This window comes from Rattus rattus, chromosome 11, assembly GCF_011064425.1.
Source record: "Rattus rattus isolate New Zealand chromosome 11, Rrattus_CSIRO_v1, whole genome shotgun sequence".
Taxonomy (NCBI): Eukaryota; Metazoa; Chordata; class Mammalia; order Rodentia; family Muridae; genus Rattus; species Rattus rattus.
In genome coordinates, this window is record NC_046164.1 from 72,223,650 (window position 1) to 72,243,574 (window position 19,925).

Sequence of the window (19,925 nt, forward strand, 5' to 3'; positions counted from 1 at the left end):
AAGGTATAGAAGGGCTGTCCTGGCCTTAACAGGTTCTGGGTATATATGAGTAATGCAAACTGTCTTCTAAGTAACTTTTAGGGGAAATTAATAAACCATCTTATGCTTACTCATGATTGGGCACACAGATGACTAAAATGAGATGTAATTTGGGAAGTGACATATGCAATAGAAAATGTAAAACCTATAAACAGGAAACACCAAGGCAGGCGTGGTGAGACACACCTTTAATTAGCACTCGGGAGGCAGAAATGGGATCATCTCTGTTAGTTCAAAACCAATCTAGTTCCAGGACAGCAAGGACAGCAGAGACCTGCCTTGAAAGAAACATTTTAAAACTTTTTAAAAATAGAGGACCTCAAACTCTGCTCATTTGGTAACCCACCCTTCCTTTCTTTAGACACCTTGAGACCCTAGCCTTGGGTCCTTGAGTACCCAACTCACTCAGCCTGCAGTTAATCTTTGACAGTGTATCCTTCCACAATCTACACTACTGTTTTGCTCCAAACCTTGCTCCTAGTGCAAATCCATGTGAGGCCCTAGTTTCGATTTTTTGGATAAGAGCCTGGAACCCTGGAAACACCTGACACAGATCCCAAAACACCAGCAGCACAGTCCCAGCTGGTGTATCTGACACAAACTGCCTTCCCTTCAGAACCATCAAGTCTAAGCCCCAAAGAAGGGCAAGAGTGAATTAACGTTTGTTAGAGGGCTGGCCGGAGATAGCATTTCATGAAGTCAAGGCCAGCCTTGAACCATTATGCATGCCATTGAGCACGGTCTTGAACTCCTAACCCTCTTGCCTCTACCTTCCAAATTCTAGAATTACAGGCATTTGCCACGCCAGCTTCAAGTAAAGCTTCTCAAATGTGTGAGACTGGCAACTGGGCAGGAAGGTGGGGGAATGGAGAGGGGAACTAAACAATGGACTCAAGGCCTCTTTAAAACCACTGAGGCCTTGCACAGGATTTGGACTTCCTTCTTTCTTCAGCATCCTGAAGTGCAAAGTTTAAGCAAAGTGAATCTTGCTTGGCCTAACTCCCAAAAATCTAGGCTCTCACTAGGGATGAAACCTAGCTGGAAATTCCGCAGTTCTGAAAGCCAATTCTTCTTCATCAAGCATAACTTTCAAGCATAACTGGTTTGTCACTGGGACAAACCAGTCTATATTCTGAGGCTTGAGGGGCCTGCCTGAATCCAAGGACAGTGTTAAACGCTAAGAAAAAGAGCTAACACTAGGGAGCAGGCCAAGCCCTGAGCAAAACAGAGTGTGTGGTGTGCCCCACAGCTTTCCTCAGACTTCTAAAGGCCCTAGCTCGTCTCCTTTGAAGACAAAAGCAAAGTTTGCTTTCCTACAAGCCTGCTCTTGTTTTTCTCAAGGCCTTCTCTATCAGCCCTTCAAACTACATTAAAATAACACAGAGAAGCCCTAACCCACCCCTTAATGCCAGCAATCCCAACTTTAAAATGTAATGCCATTGTCCCACTGTCCCTGAATTACACAATGAAATTGAGGCTCACAAAAACTGAGTAATCTTTTTAGGTTTGTGGAAAACTTCTAATCAAACCCCCCTGTCTCATTACAGCCGTTCACTCAACTGCTATGCATATACTATACAGCCTGAAAACAGAGCAGCACTGGGGAAACACGTAATTAACTTTACCTAGTACACCTTCCTCTCTCCAATGTCCTGAGAAAGGACCACTTGAAAGGACAGAAAGCCAACCCCAGGGGAAAGCCTATCATTACTGCACACCACCAATGGACACATGGGACACCACATGTCACATTTTCTAGGTCCCTTTCCTATGACCTTATGACCGAGCAGACGTTTTCTCAGTCACCTCATCCCACAGCAAATCTGACAAAAACAGTGAATGACACATGGCCAACAGGCCCACCAGGTTTTTATACAGCTCAATGACAGTGACACCAAAGTAGGGAAGGTGACATTGCTGAGGTGTTGCAGGCACAGCATCAGCACTTGAGATGGAGGCTGATGAATAAAGAATTCAAGGCAAGGGGTTGGGGATTTAGCTCAGTGGTAGAGCGCTTGCCTAGGCAAACTAAGGCCCTGGGTTGGTCCCCCAGCTCCGAAAAAAAAAAAAAAAAAAAAAAAATTCAAGGCAAGCCTCAGCAGCAAAGAGTTCAAAGCCAGCCTGAAATACATGAGACTCTATCTTTAAAAAAAAAAAAGAGTGGTGTTTCAGTTGGAAGTCTCCATCCCTATATGCCAATCCAGAGGCTGCCAGAGACAGAAGGGGCTGAGGAAGGTACTTGGTCATAAGGAACACTGCTGTGGTCGGCCAGCAGACAGGATCAGGATTTCACTTCTTCACGATCTGAATGACGTCTTCATCTTCCAACGTATGGTCTTTACCCACTTTCTGAGGATTATGTTTCACAGAGAGACCCCAGACCAAAGCGCTGTACAGAAAGGAATAAAGAGTCAGTGGAGAAACAAGCAGCTGCTGCCCTAACCGCCTAGGTGCCAAACATCAAATTTAGCTTCCTGGATCTTAAAGGACACTGAACTACAAAAGCCCTCCTTTGTAGAGCTTTCTGGAGCAGTGTTGCACACTAGGTCATGGGATTGCTGTCATTTCATAGCCAGTTAAAGTTTAAATGAGCTGAGGCAGAAATGGAAGATACTTTTAATCCCGCACTCAGGAGGCAGAGGCAGGTAAATCTTTGTGAGTTCCAAGACAACCAGGGATGTTACACAGAGAGACGACATTTCAAAAACAAAAGCAAAACAGGCTAGAAAGGTGGCTAAGCAGTTAAGTGACTTACAACTTCGCCAGGAGGGCTGAGGCTGCTAGCCATCAAGCTTGCAGTCGCCACCTGTCTCTAACGCTAGGCTTACAGGCATGTGGGCCATGCACAGCTTTTATGTGACAGCAGGGGATTTGAACTCAGGTCTTCTTGCTTTCAATGCATGCACTCTTATCCACTGAGCCATCTTCCCAGCCCCTAAAACTAATAATATCTGCCAAAAAGATGAAAAATAAATAAGGACAAGGCAGAAATCTATGTCCCACCAAACACTCCTGAGTTGAAGATGCCTCTGGAACTCCTCTTGCTCCAACTAGGCATGGCTTTAAGAACATACTAAGAAAGTTAGGCCATGGAGGTACACATCTTCAGTCTCAACACTCCAGGGGCAGAGGCCAGCCTGGTGTACAGAATGAATTCCAGGATAGCCAGGACCACACAGAGAAACCCTGTTTCAGAGACACTGAGAGGGAGCTGGAAAGATGGCTAAGTGGTTGCGGGCATTGATGCTCTTACAGAGAACAAAAGTTTGATTCCCAGCATCACACTGAAACATACATACATGCATGCATGCACACACACACACACACACACACACACACACACACACACACACACACTAAAAAAAAAAACCCATTAAGAGGAGGGTAGTCATGGCAGTACATACATATAACCCCTGTTGTCAGAAGGCAGAGGTAGGCAGATCTCAGTGACCGGTGAGCTCAAGGCCGGACTAGCTAGAGCTACACAATGAAGCCTTGTCAAATTACAAAAAAAGAGAGAAATCAAGAAATCTCTTCAGAAGCCTCTTTGTTACCTGGTTTCTTTAATCCTCCTCTAAGAATTAGTACTATTAATGAAATCAGGAACTCGTAAGAAAAGGAGACAACACGTGCCCATGATTCTTACTATTTAAATTCTTTGATCAGATTTTTGTGAATCTTCATGCAGAAATCTTCCACCGTGGTCCTAGAATAAGGCAGGACTACTGGAGACGTGTAATCTGGTAACTGGCCTTTGGGTTTGGTGTAACTAGAATAGAAAAGAGACACAGGGTTGCTGCCTTCTTAAAAGCGTGCATGAGCTGAACATAAACCAACCCTCTATCACTCTGAGACCAGGCCAGGTGATCTCCAACCTGAGGACAGAGCCCTCAACATGACCAACTGTCTATAGGAAGCACGTCACTTCTACCTCCAGAAAAGAGCCATTTTATTAAAGCTCCCCAAAAGCTATCATTAAGACTCACATTCTCACTAGTTTCAGATAGTCCCAGATCTTCTCCAAAAGGTCATCAAAATTCCAGCGGTGATGAGCAGAGATGGGTACACAGTGAGGCACCTTATATATAATATCCAACTCCTCAATGGAGATCTGATCAATCTTATTTAATACATAGATACAGGGAATATAAACTCTATGGAAGAAGAAGAAGAAATGGTAACTTGGATTGCTGACAAAACAGTGACTACCACGAGCGCTCCTGCACCTAAGCCCCAAACCCAGAGGCTCCCCAAAGCATCCATCATCCTGGGTCACAGGAAGTAGCATATATAAGTACCTCCTGGGCAAGCCTGATGCCGAGTCTGATCCCTAGGACCGAAGGTGCAAGATCACAGTCAATATATTTCTTTAGTTCTCTACAGAAATGAATGCAAGCAGCTAGAGAGAGCTCAGCAGTCGAGAGGACTTGCTGCTGCTCTACAAGACCTCGGTTTGGTTACCACCACCCAAACTGGACAGCTCACTACCGCCTGCGACTCCAGTGGATACCCCCTTCCGGCCTCCGTGGGCACTTGCACACGGGCACAGGCACATGAACATGAAAGTAGAGCTCTGTGCATGGTAGGGCCAGCACTGAGTCAAGGAATTATAGCCCCAGCTCATGGTAATTCTTAAAGACTAAACTTTTATTCTTTGAGACAGTTAGTCCATGCTGTCCTAGAACTCAATCTGAGACCAGGCTGGCCATCAACTCAAAAGATCTGCTTGCCTCTTAAAGATGTATGCCTTTATTTATTATTTATTTTTAAAGATTTAGTTTATGAGTACACTGTCACTGTCTTCAGACACACCAGAAGAGGGCATCAGATCCCATTACAGATGGTTGTGAGCCACCATGTGGTTGCTGGGAATTGAACTCAGGGCCTCTGGAAGCACAATCAATGCTCCTAACCAATGAGCCATCTCTCCAGCCCTAAATTTACTTTTAAAGTATATCATTTAGGGGTTGGGGATTTAGCTCAGTGGTAGAGCGCTTGCCTAAGAAGCACAAGGCCCTGGGTTCGGTGCCCAGCTCCGGAAAAAAAAGAACCAAAAAAAAAAAAAAAAAAAAAATCATTTAATAATGTTAAACCTCTAGTGTCCAATCAGTATCACCAAGCTAAGATTACAAGTAATTAGGCAAGTTGCAACTTCTCAGTGTTTAACTGCTTCACTTAAAATGCCCAAAGCATTTGTTTTCAGTTAAAGTCAAATTCTTCTTATAAACACAAAAAGTAAGAAGATTCTCTGTAAATGTTAGGAATAACTTCAACAGAGTGGTTCAAATTATTCAAGTGCTAACAGTAGTAGTATTTCACAGAACAAGGGTTCAGCTCTCTTGACTGCTGCAAAATGGCCTATACCACTGCTCATTTGGGCAACTGGAGAGCAGACCGACCTCTCTCTTTAACAGCCACTAACAGAGCTCAAGAGGAGGCAGCACAGATCACAGCAAGTAAATGAATCAAGAAACATCATTATTAATCAAACTGCAGAGGGAAGAAGTTAGAAATGGAGACCAACCCACACCTGACAGCTGAAGAACTCAAGGCTCCACTGTAAGGGACACCAGCTCAGCTGGGGTTGTCTTGACCCAGATCTTCCAGATCCATGGCCCACCATTTCCTTCAAAAGCTTTAAACTCAGCACAAAGTCACACTAAGTACCTGTTTCCTTCAACCACGTCGATGAGGTCATCAGCTGTGGCATCACTACGCAAAGTTACATCAGCATTATGAATTTTATATTCAGCCAGAATGCTCTTCACCGTTTCAGCATCTAGTTCACTCTGAGGACACTGCACAGACAGAGTAAACAGTAAGAAATCAGGAAGGACGGGCAACCACGTCCTTTTCTTTTTGAGACAGTATCTTAGTACATAGCTCTAGGTGGCCTGGAACTTACAGACATCAACCATCCTCTGCCTGGGTGCTGGAATTAAAGGCATGCACCACCATGCCCAGCCTCCATGCACTTTACTCTTTCAGAATGATTTCAAATTCACCAAGTAGCCAAGAATGACACTGATCCTAACTATAATTCCCAAGTGATTGGACCACAGGCATGCAACCCCATGCTCTGTTAATGTGGTATTGTGAATTCAACCCAGGGCTCTGTACATGCTAAGCAAGCATCCTACCTACGAGCTGTAATCCAGTCTTACACCTAAAAATTCTAGCTTAAATTTAAAGTCATTACATTGCCCTGGACGAGAGTTAATAATTTATAGTAGACCATAACTGAAACCCCTTTCTAAACTCAGAGGCAGTGTGTAATGTGCTAAACTGTATGATGTACCCTCGCCCATTCCCCGTACTCATACACTTTAGTCCATACTCCGTATCTCAGAATATGACAGTAACTGATGGCATCATCTTTAAGGAAATAATCAGAGGGTCATTAGGACAGAGTCCTAGTTTCAGTATCAACCTAACAATCACTTTGATAATTCTGTTGTTCAAACCACCTAACAGAGTTATTTACAACAGCTATAGCATACTAAATTCAAAGATTTCATAAATTCAAATATTATAACAAAATAAATGGGGATATCTCCTGGGAAAGATAGCTTAACCTTTGTTCATCTGAACTCTCAGGTAATTCTCAGACCTTAATTCATTGACCAAAACTGCAGCATTTGATTACACTGCTCAATTTCCTTCTACCGGAAACATTTTCTTTACTTGGTCTCAATAACAGTCTAATTTTCTCCAGTTTTCTTTCTTAAACCATCTTGTCTTAATTTTTTTTTCTATTTATACTAATATCCTTAGTGATATCAGCTAGGCTTCTGACTACCACCAAACTTAAATCCTCCTCCAGTCTAGAGAACTCCAAAGGCATTCCTAAGAGAAGCACTGGATATCTAATTAGTATCTCAAATCCACTGTCCTGCTCTTCCCATGACTTTGCCCTGCAAATGTGTTAAAAAAAAAACAGTGCAAATATATAATAAAAGTACAGATGTGGGGTTGGGGATTTAGCTCAGTGGTAGAGCGCTTGCCTAGGAAGCGAAAGGCCCTGGGTTCGATCCCCAGCTCCGGAAAAAAAAAGTACAGATGTATAAAAGTTCATTTTTCTAGTTCAGAAGAAAATTCATAATCACCTTTTATACTACTATACTACAAGACCTAGTTCTTCAGAGAAGCACAATCACCTCTTATTCATAATGAGGTTCTAAGTCCTACTGGCTGCATTCAGAATCACCCACCTCTCCTCCTGTTACAACCCCGCTTTAAGAAGTTAGGGAGGGGGCTGGAGAGATGGCTCTGCAGTTAAGAGTACTTGCTGTTACTGCAGAGAACCACAGTTCATTCCCAGTGTCCACCTAGGGAGGCTCACAAACACCTGTGACTCTTTTTTTTTTTTTTTTTTTTTTTTCCCGGAGCTGGGGACCAAACCCAGGGCCTTGTGCTTTCTAGGCAAGCGCTCTACCTCTGAGTTAAATCCCCAGCCCGTGACTCTTAATTCTAGAGGACCTGACACTATCTTGATCCTTGGGCACCTGAACTCACAAGCAAATACTGGACCCCTCCACATAAACACAAAATTAAAAAAAAATAAAATGAAGACATTTTCAGGGTGAGATGCTCGGTAGGCAAAGGGGCCTGCTGCCAAGCCTGACACCCTGAATTCAATTATCAGGACCTACAGTTGGAAGAGAAAACTGATGTCTGCAATTCCTCTTCTGACCACAATGAACACCCACTTCACCACTCCCACACACATACAAAATAAAATGTAATTTTTTTTAAAAAGATGTCATTCTCTAGCTTTGGTGATGGACATTTTTAATGACAGTATCAGCAGGCAGAGGAAAGCCTCTTTGAATTCAAAGTGCTCTTTTGAATTCAAAACCAATATGGTCTCCAGAGACTTCCAGGCCACCTAAAAAAACCATCCTTTGGCCTCCTAGCACCAAGCATACAAGTCATGCACTAATGTTTCATGCAGAGAAAACAGCCATATGCATGAAATAAAAATAAAACCTTTATTGTTGTTGCTTTTTTTTTTTTTTCAAGATAGGGTTGCTCTGTGAAGTTCTATCTGCCCTAGAACTCAGGAGAACAACCGGCCTCTGCCTCCCCACTGATGCATTAAAGGCGTGCACCACCACCACTGCCCTACCAAAGCCTTTAGTGTGTGAGACAGGATTTTGCTATGTAGCCCAAGCTATCTTACAATTGGTCTGCCTCCATTTCCAAACTACTGAAATTACAGGAATATGCCAGTATACTCCAAGACATAGTTCTTCAAAGAACCACTGTAATACTCTCTTATGTGGTTCCTTCATTCTATCTCTTAAACCAATTCAACACAGAAGCTTATTTGGGTAGCACTAGAACCTAAGTCTAAAAGTCAGGTGTGGTATCATATGCCTATGACTCTAACATCTAAGAGGTGAAAGGAGAGTCAGGAGTTAAAGGTAAGCCTTGGAAACATAACAAGTTCATGGCCAGCCTGGTATATAAGAAGCCTTGTCTCAAAACACTAAAATATAAAGTAAAAAAATAGGGCTGGAGAGATGGCTCAGCGGTTAAGAGCACTGACTGCTCTCCCAGAGGTCCTGGGTTCAATTCCCAGCAACCACATGGTGGCTCACAACCATCTGTAATGGGATCTGATGCCCTCTTCTGGTGTGTGTGAAGACAGCGACAGTGTACTCATAACATAAAATAAATACATAAATCTTTTTAAATAAAGTAAACTAAAAAATAAAGGCTGGGGTGGCGAGACGGCTCAGCAGTTGAGCGCTTGCTGCTCTTGCAGGAGACCTGGTTTCAGTCCCCAACTCACAAGGGGTGTGAGACTCCAGGGAACGAGGTGCCCTCTTTTGGTCTCCTCAGTCACTATGCAAATGTGATACACATAGATGCAAGCAAAACACTCAGACACATAAAAAATGAATAAAAACTTTTAAAAATATTCAAAAGCGGGGTTGGGGATTTAGCTCAGTGGTAGAGCGCTTGCCTAGCAAGCTGAAGGCCCTGGGTTTGGTCCCCAGCTCCGAAAAAAAAGAAAAAAGAAAAAAAAATATTCAAAAGCATGCAAGTCAGTCAAGGTTACTGGGCGGGCGGGTCAGAACACAGTGAACAGCCTATGCTGTTTCTGGCTACTTTTCCAGGCTTGTTCACTCTTCCTGTCTATACAGCAGGAACTCGCACCTCACCAGCACCAAACAAACTCCCCAGGATGTGCGACTGCTTAACACCCTCAGGTCACCAGGGAATATTTCACTGACAGTGCACTTGGAAAGGCAGCCCCAAAGCCAGGTATGGTGACACAGGCCTTTAATCCCAGCACTAGGGAGGCAGAGGCAGGCTGACCTGAGTTCAAGGCCAGCCTGGTCTAAAAAGCAGGTTCCAGGACTACAGAGAAAAACTGTGTCTCCACAAAAAAAAAAAAAAAAAAGGAAAGAAAGAAAAGGTAAAAATGCACTTAGGTAGGATACACAAAACCCTGGGTTCGATCCCCAGAAAGCCCATAAACCAGGCACAATGGGCCACACTTTTCACCCCAGCTCTCAAAGAGGCAGAAGCAGGAAAAGCTGGAGTTCACTGTAAGTCTGAAGCCCACAGACAGTGTGGGGAGGGGACAATTCCAGCCTCCTCACTTTCTCTATTTTCCTCTGCATCTTAAACTTCTCAATCTATTTATTTCCTCAGTAACTGTTCACTTACCCAAAACCAGAGTCCGTGACTACTTTGTGCCTTCCTCTATATCCTCCCTCCCTTTGTCACTGTCCAGAGCTTAAAATAATCCTTAGCCTCTGGTTAGCTCTTTATAAGTCACGATAAATAAATGAAAGCACAAGATATTGGCAACTAATTCGTAGAAATATTGTTCCAAATGTCTGCACCATCCTAGGTAGAGAACCAAAAAGAAGAAATAAAGTTGAAAAAAGTAAATCTGAGAATAACTCCTGTCTTAACTTGTCTTTATCAGTCATTAAAAGGTCACAGAATGATCTCAATAAAGACAGGAGAAAGCCAGAAAATTCCCAAATTATCCATTTCTGCACATTTGAATCCACTCTTCACCGCAATCCCTCAGTCAGCGGATCTGCCCCATGTCACCTTCCCTACTTACAGTGGCTGTGAGATTAATGCCTCCCTTGTCTTTCTTCTTAAAGCCAATGTTGGGGGGTTTGCTGTTCAAACGAATCCCAAAGCCTTCCAACTCATTTTCAATTATCTTCTTGTGCCCCAAGGGTTTTAGGACATCCAGAACAATCAAGATCAAATTACACGTTCGGGCCACTGAGGGTAAAAAAAAAAATGATACCCTAAGTTGAATACACACAGCCTCAAATAGAATCCAAAACTCAGACACAAGTGTTTCTGGCCCTGGCTGAGATGGCTTCACTTTGTTATATACATATAAAATGGTTAAGATTTCCAAATATTTATACTATCAGTTTGTAGTTATGTCTTACAGTCACCAGGCTACCACCCAGAAAACTGGCCCATCTTTTATATATGATTAAGACAATCAAAAGAAAGATACACATTGGTCTTGAGAGATGGCTCAGCGGTTAAGAGCTCCGACTGCTCTTCCCTCTGGTCCTGAGGGAAGGTCCTGAGTTCAATTCCCAGCAACCACATGGTGGCTCACAACCATCTGTAAAGAGATCCGATGCCCTCTTCTGGTATGTCTGAAGACAGCTACAGTGTACTTATATATAATAAATGAATAAATCTTTAAAAAAAAAAAAAAAAAAAAGAAACACATCAAATAATAAACTACAAATAAGTTTAGGAACATTTTTGAAAAGTACAAACTCTAAAATTCCATTGTTTTTTTTTTTTTTTTTTTAAGATTTATTCATTTATTATAAAGTACAAACTCTCTGATCTCTTTACAGATGGTCAGGAGCCATGTGGTTGGGAATTGAACCCATGTTTCTTAAGAGCAGTCGGTGACCAACTGCTGAGCCATCTCCAGCCCAATTCCATTGTTTTAATGTGACCAAGTGTCCGCCTGAACACTCTCCCTCCCAAAGGCCGGAAGATCCAGAAACCGGAGACACAGAGGGCTGCAAGCTGCCATGTGGGTGTTGAGAACCAAACCCGCATCCTCTGCAAGACCAGATCTTAACCACTGAGCTCTCTCCTGCCCTCAATTAACATAATTTAATCAATCTTACTGAATTACAATTTCACAAGAACAATTTGTAGCAGATGGTTTAATGATATATAATCACCACAGTAGTCAGGACAGTCAAGATATTTGTAGCGATAGACACTTGCAATCCCAGCACAAAGATCAGGACAGGCTCAGCTACATAACAAATTAAGGTCAACCAGGCTACATGAGACTGACTATGGTCAAAAACAAGCCAGTCAGGGCTGGAGAGATGCCCTCTATTACTGTAGGTAGTTTGTACCTTTTAGAATTTCACAAAAATGCAAATGTCACCTTTTCTGCTCAAATCTTTTAATCTGACACTTAATATTCAATCACATTGTATACATGTCAGCCATTTGTTTCTTTTATAACTAAATAGTAATCTATCCCCTGATATTACCTATGGAAGGACATGTATTACTTTTTACTTGGAAGTACAATTTGAGTCTGCTATAAACAGTCATGGAGAAGTCTTTCTGTGGGTAAGTTTTCATTTTTCCTAGATAAATACCAGTGAAACTGTTGTGTCAAATCACACACACACACACACACACACACACACACACACACACACACACACACACAAATGATTAGAAACTGTTAAACCGTCACTTAAGTGTTTATATCAGTTTATATTCCCATTAGCAGTGAATAAAAACTCCAAGTACTTCACATCCTTACCAACAGCCAATGGTAATACTAATTAGTATTCAATGACTTCTCTTGATGGTGGCAATGACAATGTTGAATCTTTCTGTGTATTTATTAGACTGTCCCCTCCTCATCCTCTCTCTTTCCCTCCACCTCTTCTCCTGACCAATATAAGATGTTGTTAGGTCCTCCCTGACATATTAGATGGACAGCTCTTGAAACATCAAGCCAAAATAAATCTTTTCTCCTTTTAATTTTTTGTGACATATTTTGTCACAGAGACTAAAAACATTATAAATATTAACAATATTAAGTTCCAGGGCTGGAGAGATGACTCAATGTTTGAAAGCACTTGCTGTTCTTGCAAAGAACCTAGGCTAGGTTTGTTTCCTAGCGCTCATAACTACCCATAATTCCAGTTCTAGGGGATCCAATGCACTCTTCTGACTTCCACGGGCACTAAGCTACACATGCATACAAACTAAATGCTCACACAAAAAATAAATAATAACAATGAAACTTAATGAAAGATTAAGGATAAGAGCTTCCAAGGCTGGGGAGATAGTTCAGTAAGTAAATACTTACTTCAGATCCTGAGTTTAATCCCCAGAACTGATGCCGAAATTTTTTTTAAATTTTTAAAAATTAAAAATAATAAAAATGCTGGGCATGGTGGCAGGCCCTTATAAACTCCAGTTCAGGGGCTATGACCACCTCTTCTGGCCTCCCCAGGCACTAGGCACACGTGATACACACATATACATGCAGCCAAAGCAATCCTTATAAATAACATATAAAATAAATCCAAAAAATACTAGAGGCAAATTACAATCTATCAAAATTAAGGATTTCTACTGAATAAAGATCACGCTGGGAAAAAAAAATGAAGATGACCTGTGCACTGGCCAGAACTCACAGGAGTGGGTAGTTAAAGAGTGTTAACAGAAGCGATCTGTGATACCCCAGGGGATAGCCCCAGACCACTGACCTGCAATGACCTGACGACCTCTACCTTTCCCATCCTTGGCACCTTCAATAATACCTGGGAGATCCAGGAGCTGCAAGATTAAGAATGGGAAAAAAAAAGAACAACCAATTATTGACCAATCACACTGACAAGTATCCTCTTTGATACTCGTATTTCTCTAATATCTAAAAGTTATTAGAACTAAGTCCAACCTTTCTTTGTGTTAGGAGCACAAAGGTCCTTGAACTCACAGATAACATTAGTGAACCCAGAAATGTTATGCTCACAGGGTTGTCTTTTCAAAGGAAAAAAATGGATAACCTGTTTTCTGCCCTTAAGACTGGGACTAGAAGTGGCTAACAGCCTAGGTGATCCTTGTGCTATCTGAAGGGCCAGGCCATACCAAACTCACACAAGCCGACCAGACAGGGCTATCAGTCTATGCGACCTCTACATTATCTGTGTAGCCAGGGGCTCCCCCAGCTCCCACAATTAGACCAGAGGTGTAATGGTCTAGATAACCTCTATACTACCTGTATGCCTGAGACCAGAGTTCCAGGACAGCTAGGGCTACACAGAGAAACCCTGTCTCGAGAAACTAAAAAGATAAAACAGAACAAACAAACAAAAACTTTCTAATGGTCAAAGCTGGTAAAATGTGAGTATATACAACACTGATTTATAACTCATAAAACAAAATATCCACAACCCAACATTTATATAAATTATTGAATAAATGGGCAAATAGCAGCTCTTACATTAGAAATCCAGTTAACAATTGCAATTAAAAAAAACAAAACAAAACAAAAAAACACTGAAAGTCACAGAACAGACACCAAAAAGAAGTAGAGGAAGTTTAAGGAATGTGCATGATTCGGGGTTGGGGATTTGGCTCAGTGGTAGAGCGCTTGCCTAGGAAGCGCAAGGCCCTGGGTTCGGTCCCCAGCTCCAAAAAAAAAAAAAAAAAAAGGAATGTGCATGATTCTGAAACACATATATGAACAGTGCAATAATACAAAGGTTAAGCAGTTGGAGAGAGGGCTCAGCACTAAGAACACAGGCAGGGGTTCAGTTCCCAGCACCCATACGGTTGTTCACAATCACCTGTGACTCCACTTCAACACTCTCTTGTGACTCTACAGGCACCAGACATAAGAATGGCACACAGGCACGCATGTAGAAAAATACTAGCACACATAAATAAATAATAAAATTAAATCTTGAGAATTACAATGCAGATTTTTTTCAAAGTATTTCCCTGGAAACATTTACTAACTTTAAAGCTCTGCAAATACCACTTTAATAAACTCACAGAAACTAACATGCCCCTGCCTCCAGAGTACTGGAATTAAGCACATGATAGCCATGTTCAATGTATTTTTACTTTTCTGGCTGGTGGAATTCTTCATCTTGCTGCCTAGTCTTAGGCCAACTTGACACAACCTAGAATTATCTGAAAGGAAGAAACCTCAATTCAGAAAATGCCTCCATAAGATCCAACTGTAAGGCATTTTCTTAGTGACTGATGGAGGGCTCCAGCCTATTGTAGGTGGTGCTACCCCTGGGCTAGTGGTTCTGGCTTCTGTGAGAAAGCAGGCTGAGAAGCTGGAGAGATGGCTCATCTGGCTACTCTTCCCAAACCCACAGAACAGCTCACAACTGCCTATAACTCCTGTTCTAGGGATCCAACAACCTCACAGACATACATGTAAACAAAACACCCATGTCAATAAAAAAAAAATAAAATAAAATAAAATAAATAAGAAAGCAGGCTGAGGGCTGGAGAGATGGCTCAGCGGTTAAGAGCACCCGACTACTCTTCCAGAGGGCCTGAGTTCAATTCCCAGCAACCACATGGTGGCTCACAACCATCTGTAAAGAGATCTTCTGGTGTATCTGAAGACAGCTACAGTGTACTTACATATAATAAATGAATAAATCTTTAAAAAAAAAAAAAGAAAGCAGGCTGAGCAAGCCATGGAGAGCAAGCCAATAAGCAGTGCCCACCCATGACCTCTACATTAGCTACTGCCTCCAGGTCCTGTCCTGACTTCCTTCAGTGATGGGCTATCATGTGGAAGTGGAATCTAATAAACTCTTTCCTCTCCAATTGGTCATGGTGTCTGATCACAGCAATAGAAACCATGACTAGGACATATACTAACTTCAAGACACTGCCAACCCAAGTATAGTGTCACACACTTATAATTCTAGCACTTCACAGGCTGCATAAAGGACAAACCTGGGAATTCAAGGCTAGCCTTGACTGTATAAGACCTTTCCTTGGGCTGGAGAGACGGCTGAGTGGTTAAGAGCGCTGACCGGTCTTCCAGAGGTCTTGAGTTCAATTCCCAGCAACCACACGGTGGCTCACAGAGAGACCTGATGCCCTCTTCTGGTGTGTCTGAAGACAGCCACAGTGTACTCACATACATAAAATAAATAAATCTTTAAAAAAAAAAAAAAACCTTTTCTTGGGCTGGAGAGATGGCTCAGCAGTTAAGAGCACTGGCTGTTCTTAACCCGAGTTCAATTCCCAGCACCCACGTGGCAGCTCACAACTGTCTGTTACTCTAGTTCCAGAGGCAACTACACCATCACACAGAATTATATTCAGGCAAACCACCAACGAACATGAAATAAAGATAAATAATAAAATTTTTAAAAAAGACCTTTTCTTAAAAAAGACTGACTTCTACAAGTCATTTTATGTATAAAGTCCTGTCGCAGATGTTCTTCCCTCACTGTCAGATGAAAAAGAAACCCTATTTTCTTATACTTTCATGAGCCCTCGTTCACTGTAATAACTTTACTGCTAAGTGTAGCAACTGTTAAGAGATGAGGGCTGACATACTGTGGGCTACTAATAAAGTGCTTCCTCAATGAATGAGAAGAATGCATTTCTTCCCTTTCTTGGCCTGAAAAATCGTACTCACCTGGATCTTGGCCCCTTTGTATCTGATGACACCAGGTACTGTGGTCAAAGTAGTGAACTCGTAGGCTGCCACTTCAGAATACACTCCTGCTAAGTTACTTAGCAGAGTTGACTTCCCAACAGAGGGAAAACCCACAAACCCAATTCGAGCATCACCTGTCTTGGCCACATCAAAACCTAAAACAGTAAAGAAACATCAAAAACACAGGTGTTTTCCTTAAGTGTAGTACACCTCACCTAATTCTTTTCATATTGTTGCTGGTCTGGTTTTCTTTCTAACTTACTTCTAAATACAACTCAAGCATGAAATTCACAATTCAATTTAATGAAGTACTTGACTAAAACAAAGAAATCCTTTATCATTTGAATTATAACAGTTTTGCATAATTTTTAAGGCCCAAAGACTGCAAAAGAATTCATCTGCCAGGCAGTGGCAACACATGCCTTTGACCCCAGCACTCAGGAGGCAAAGGCAGTGGAACACTGAGTTCAAAGCCAGCTTGGTCTACATAGTGAGTTCCAAGACAGCCAGGACTATACAGAGAAACCCTGTCCCAAAAAAAGAAAAAAGGAAAAGAGGAAGAGGAGACAATGATGATGAAGGTTAGCCAGGCATGGTGATACATGTCTATAATCACAGTACTTGAAAGGCAAAAACCAGGAAGAACTAAAGTTTAGAGGCCAGCTTGGAATAGCTGAGATCCTTTCTCAAAAGCATGAAGCACTGGGGCTGGAGCACTGACTGCTCTGCAGAGGAGCAGACTCAATGTCTAGCACTTCATCACAGCTAATGAGCATCTGTGCTCCAGTCTCAAGGGGTCGGACGGATACAATATGCCCTTCTGGCCTCCAGGGGCCCTTCACACACCATACAAACACACAAGATAGCATAGGGGTTGGAGATGGCTCTTTGCTGCTCTTGCAAAGCACCCAGGCTTAGTTCTTAGCATGTGTAGCTCTATGTGCAGTTCCAAGGGATTTTATTCCTTTGTTCTGGGCTCTGAAAGCACTGGTGCACATACAAACAAGTAACAACATACACACACAAATTTATTTTATTTGTTTTTTTTTAATTGTTTCTTTTGAGACAGGGTCTAACTATGTAGCTCTGGCTGTCCTGCCCCCTACATGCTGGGATCAAAGGAATATACCACTAGCCCTGGCACATATATAAACTTAAATTATTAAATTAAAAATATCAAAACCATAAAGCCAGGATTAATGGTATACACCTTTAATCCCAGCATTCTGGAGTCAGAGGCAGATGGCACTGTGAGAGTTAAGGCCAGTCTAGTCTACAGAGTAAGGGTGTCTCAAACAACAAAACCAAACCACAAAAAACAAGATGCAGATTTGGGGCCCTGTGTTTAACTCTGGTTTGGAGTCTCTCCTGTCCCTGGGAATGGTATGATCAGATTTTTTGAACTAGGATATACCTACGTAGCCCAGGCTACACCGCAAGGCTGGATTCTGCACTCTCCAGCCTCATTCCTGAGTACCGTGATTACAGGTATGTTAGTAGCTTTTGAAATTGTGTGTGTGCGCATGTAGCTAGAAGCTGATATCAGTTTTCCTCCTCTACCCTCTAGTTCTCACTTCTAGCCACCACTTTCCAACTAAAAACATCAATTACAGCCTGATGTGTGGTTACACACCTTTAATCCCAGCACTTGAGAATCAAAGACCAGCATATTTCTTTGAGTTCAAGGCCAACCTGGTCTACAAAGAGAATCCAGAAAAACCAGGGCTGGTTACACTAAGAAACCCTGACTCAAAAAAAATAAAATAGGGGTTGGGGATTTAGCTCAGTGGTAGAGCGCTTGCCTGGGAAGCGCAAGGCCCTGGGTTCGGTCCCCAGCTCTGAAAAAAAGAATAAATAAATAAATAAATAAATAAATGAATAAAATAAAATAAAAATAAATATTAATTACACAGGCAAGATAAATGAATTTTTAAATGTTAAAAAATTATTGGGGTAGGAGACAGCTCTGTGATCAGTGTGCATGCGGACCCAATTGGGTTCCCAGCACCCACAGGTAAAGTTTGGCTAAAGGAACACGCACCCGGAACCCACTGCTGCTCTCCAGAGCCTATGAATTCCTCGAGGGTCTAGTTGAACTGGTGAGTTTCAGAATCAGTAAGACACTACCTCAATTTAAAAAAAAAAAAAAAAATAAATAAAAGTAGTAATGTCTGGTCTTCCTAAGCACATAAGCACACACAGACACATACTCAGAAGCCAGGCATAGTGCTGTGCACTTTTAATCCCAGCATTTGCGAGGCAAATGGATCTCTGTGAGTTTGAGGCTAGCCTAGACTATATAGTGAGTTCCAGGTAAGAGGTATATAATGAGACCCTGTCTTGAAAGGAAAACCAAAAAAATTCTATGGCCATATGAATAGAGAACACACAGATACATACATTAGATAATTGTATTAGCTTAACAGAAACCACACATCCATATTACGTATATGCACACATTACATGGAGCTACAAACCTTCTCCTGGTCCACCACCTCCGCCACCTTTTGGAGTGATAAGCTCTCTTCGAAGCTTAGCAAGGCGAGCCTTAAGCAGTCCAAGGTGATGTGCTGTAGCTTTGTTCTTTTGAGTCCGAGCCATCTGTAAAGGAAAAAAAAACACAGCCATAAAATCTGCATTTCAGGAAAAAAAAATCCTGAATGTTCCCAAAAGCTGAGAACATTATGTTTTGGTTTTCTAGTTCCTACTAATGTCAGTGTAACCATTTTAAGATTTCTTGAGACAGGGTCTCTTTATGTAGTCCTAACTGTCCTAGACGTTCTATGTAAACCAGGCTGGCATCGAACTTGTAATATTCCACCGGCCTCTGACACCTGAGATCCACCTAAGTATTTTTAAAAGAGAAAAATCCAAGCCTGGCTAATGCCAGCACTCTGGAAGCAGAGGCAGATCTGAGTTCAAGGCCAGCCGGTCTACACAGTGAGATCCATGACATCCAGCAAGACCCTGTCTCCCCACAAAGGAGAGAGAGGGGAGAGGGAAAAACCATTGGCCAGTTAGGCAGACTCAGAGTAAGTGGACTTGCTGCCAAACTTGAAGACCTAAACTCAATCCCAGAAGCCATGACTGAAAAGAACGATTTCTTCAAGTTTATATATACATACACATATATAGAGACATACACAAAAATAAATTCTGAATTCCCTCTTCTCACCATCCAGTTCATTTTCTTCACCACAGAAGAAATGAGGCCCAAAGTGACAGGACCCAAGGTCATTCCAATTCCTATCCACAGATGGAATTAAAATCCATCTGCTGATTGCTTTCTACCGGACCTGACCTAAAAGAAGGGCGCCTCTTTACTGACTTTAAAAAGCCCTGAACTTCTCAGGGACGACACACTATCCAGGTAGAATCGATTAACTTCCAGATCTTACCGCCACAAGCAGTGACGTGCAAAAGGGGCGAGTAGGCAAGGAATAATGGGACACGATCTTAAAATACGTGATCAGGTCACGGAGTCTGGGAGAGAAGTCGTGTGGCTCAGAGAAAACCAAGAAAACCTGAAATAATGTCGAGACACGCGCCGAGCACCAGAGCGAGTATTGGCCAAGGGCTGGGTGTGGGATGTGGGAGGCAGAGCAAAGGAGCTGGCTGACGGAAGCTGAGAAGCCCAGAACCAAGAGGACCTCAGGGAGGGGGCTGCATGGGTAAGGGGCTGAAGCGGTAGTGCAGGTCTTGACTGAGGGAGCGATGGGAATTGGTGGACTTGGGTCGGAAACCAGGCCCTGACGCCGCGGATGGAAACACCGGAGGAGCGGCGGTGCCGCAGAAGTGATGCTCGGGCCGGCAGGGAAGCGCCGACTGTGCCCTTTACCTCGGCTTCGATCTCCGCAATCTTCGCTAAGGTCCCACTCATGGTGGCAGGGGCTCAAGGCCGAACCGGCCTTCACACTAGCTAGATCTCCTTCACGCGTCAGCCGCGCCGCTGGCCGCCGCTGCAGTGCGCAAGCGCGGGACTTGCTGATTCTCGCAACAGGATTCCGCGAGAAGTCCGCGCTGACGCGCTCGGTGCCCGGCGGTCTCCGCCTTCTCCACTGACTCCTCCCAATTCCGCCAGCCAGAGCGGTGTCATAGAGCCCACGGCCGCGGTGACCAGAGCGGTCGCTCGGGCCAGCTTCCCGGAGCGCGCCGAGGGTCGCGCGCAGCTCGGCCCCACCCC

General features: G+C 42.9%; 1 protein-coding gene across 1 annotated transcript; it reads right to left on the bottom strand.

Annotated features, from left to right (window-relative positions):
- Positions 1-2,226: 2,226 nt before the first annotated feature.
- Drg1 (developmentally regulated GTP binding protein 1) lies at positions 2,227-19,716 on the bottom strand. The gene is made up of 9 exons (XM_032916585.1): positions 19,581-19,716; positions 18,220-18,343; positions 15,722-15,897; positions 12,807-12,876; positions 10,130-10,299; positions 5,707-5,837; positions 4,026-4,193; positions 3,686-3,808; positions 2,227-2,428 (listed from the first exon to the last, which is right to left on the bottom strand). Exons 1-9 carry the CDS (start codon positions 19,620-19,622, stop codon positions 2,329-2,331), a joined length of 1,104 nt encoding a protein of 367 aa, XP_032772476.1. The 5' UTR covers positions 19,623-19,716; the 3' UTR covers positions 2,227-2,328.
- Positions 19,717-19,925: the final 209 nt, after the last annotated feature.

What these genes read in the sequence shown, in the direction of transcription:
- Drg1 (XM_032916585.1), bottom strand. Translation starts at nt 19,622, where the DNA reads ATGAGTGGGACCTTAGCGAAGATTGCGGAGATCGAAGCCGAG. An exon ending in AGGTGGTGGACCAGGAGAAG is followed by an intron (nt 15,898 to 18,219) that starts GTTTGTAGCTCC and finishes TTACTGTTTTAG; the next exon opens with GTTTTGATGTGGCCAAGACA. An exon ending in TATCTGAAACTAGTGAGAAT is followed by an intron (nt 3,809 to 4,025) that starts GTGAGTCTTAAT and finishes TTTCTATTCTAG; the next exon opens with TTACACCAAACCCAAAGGCC.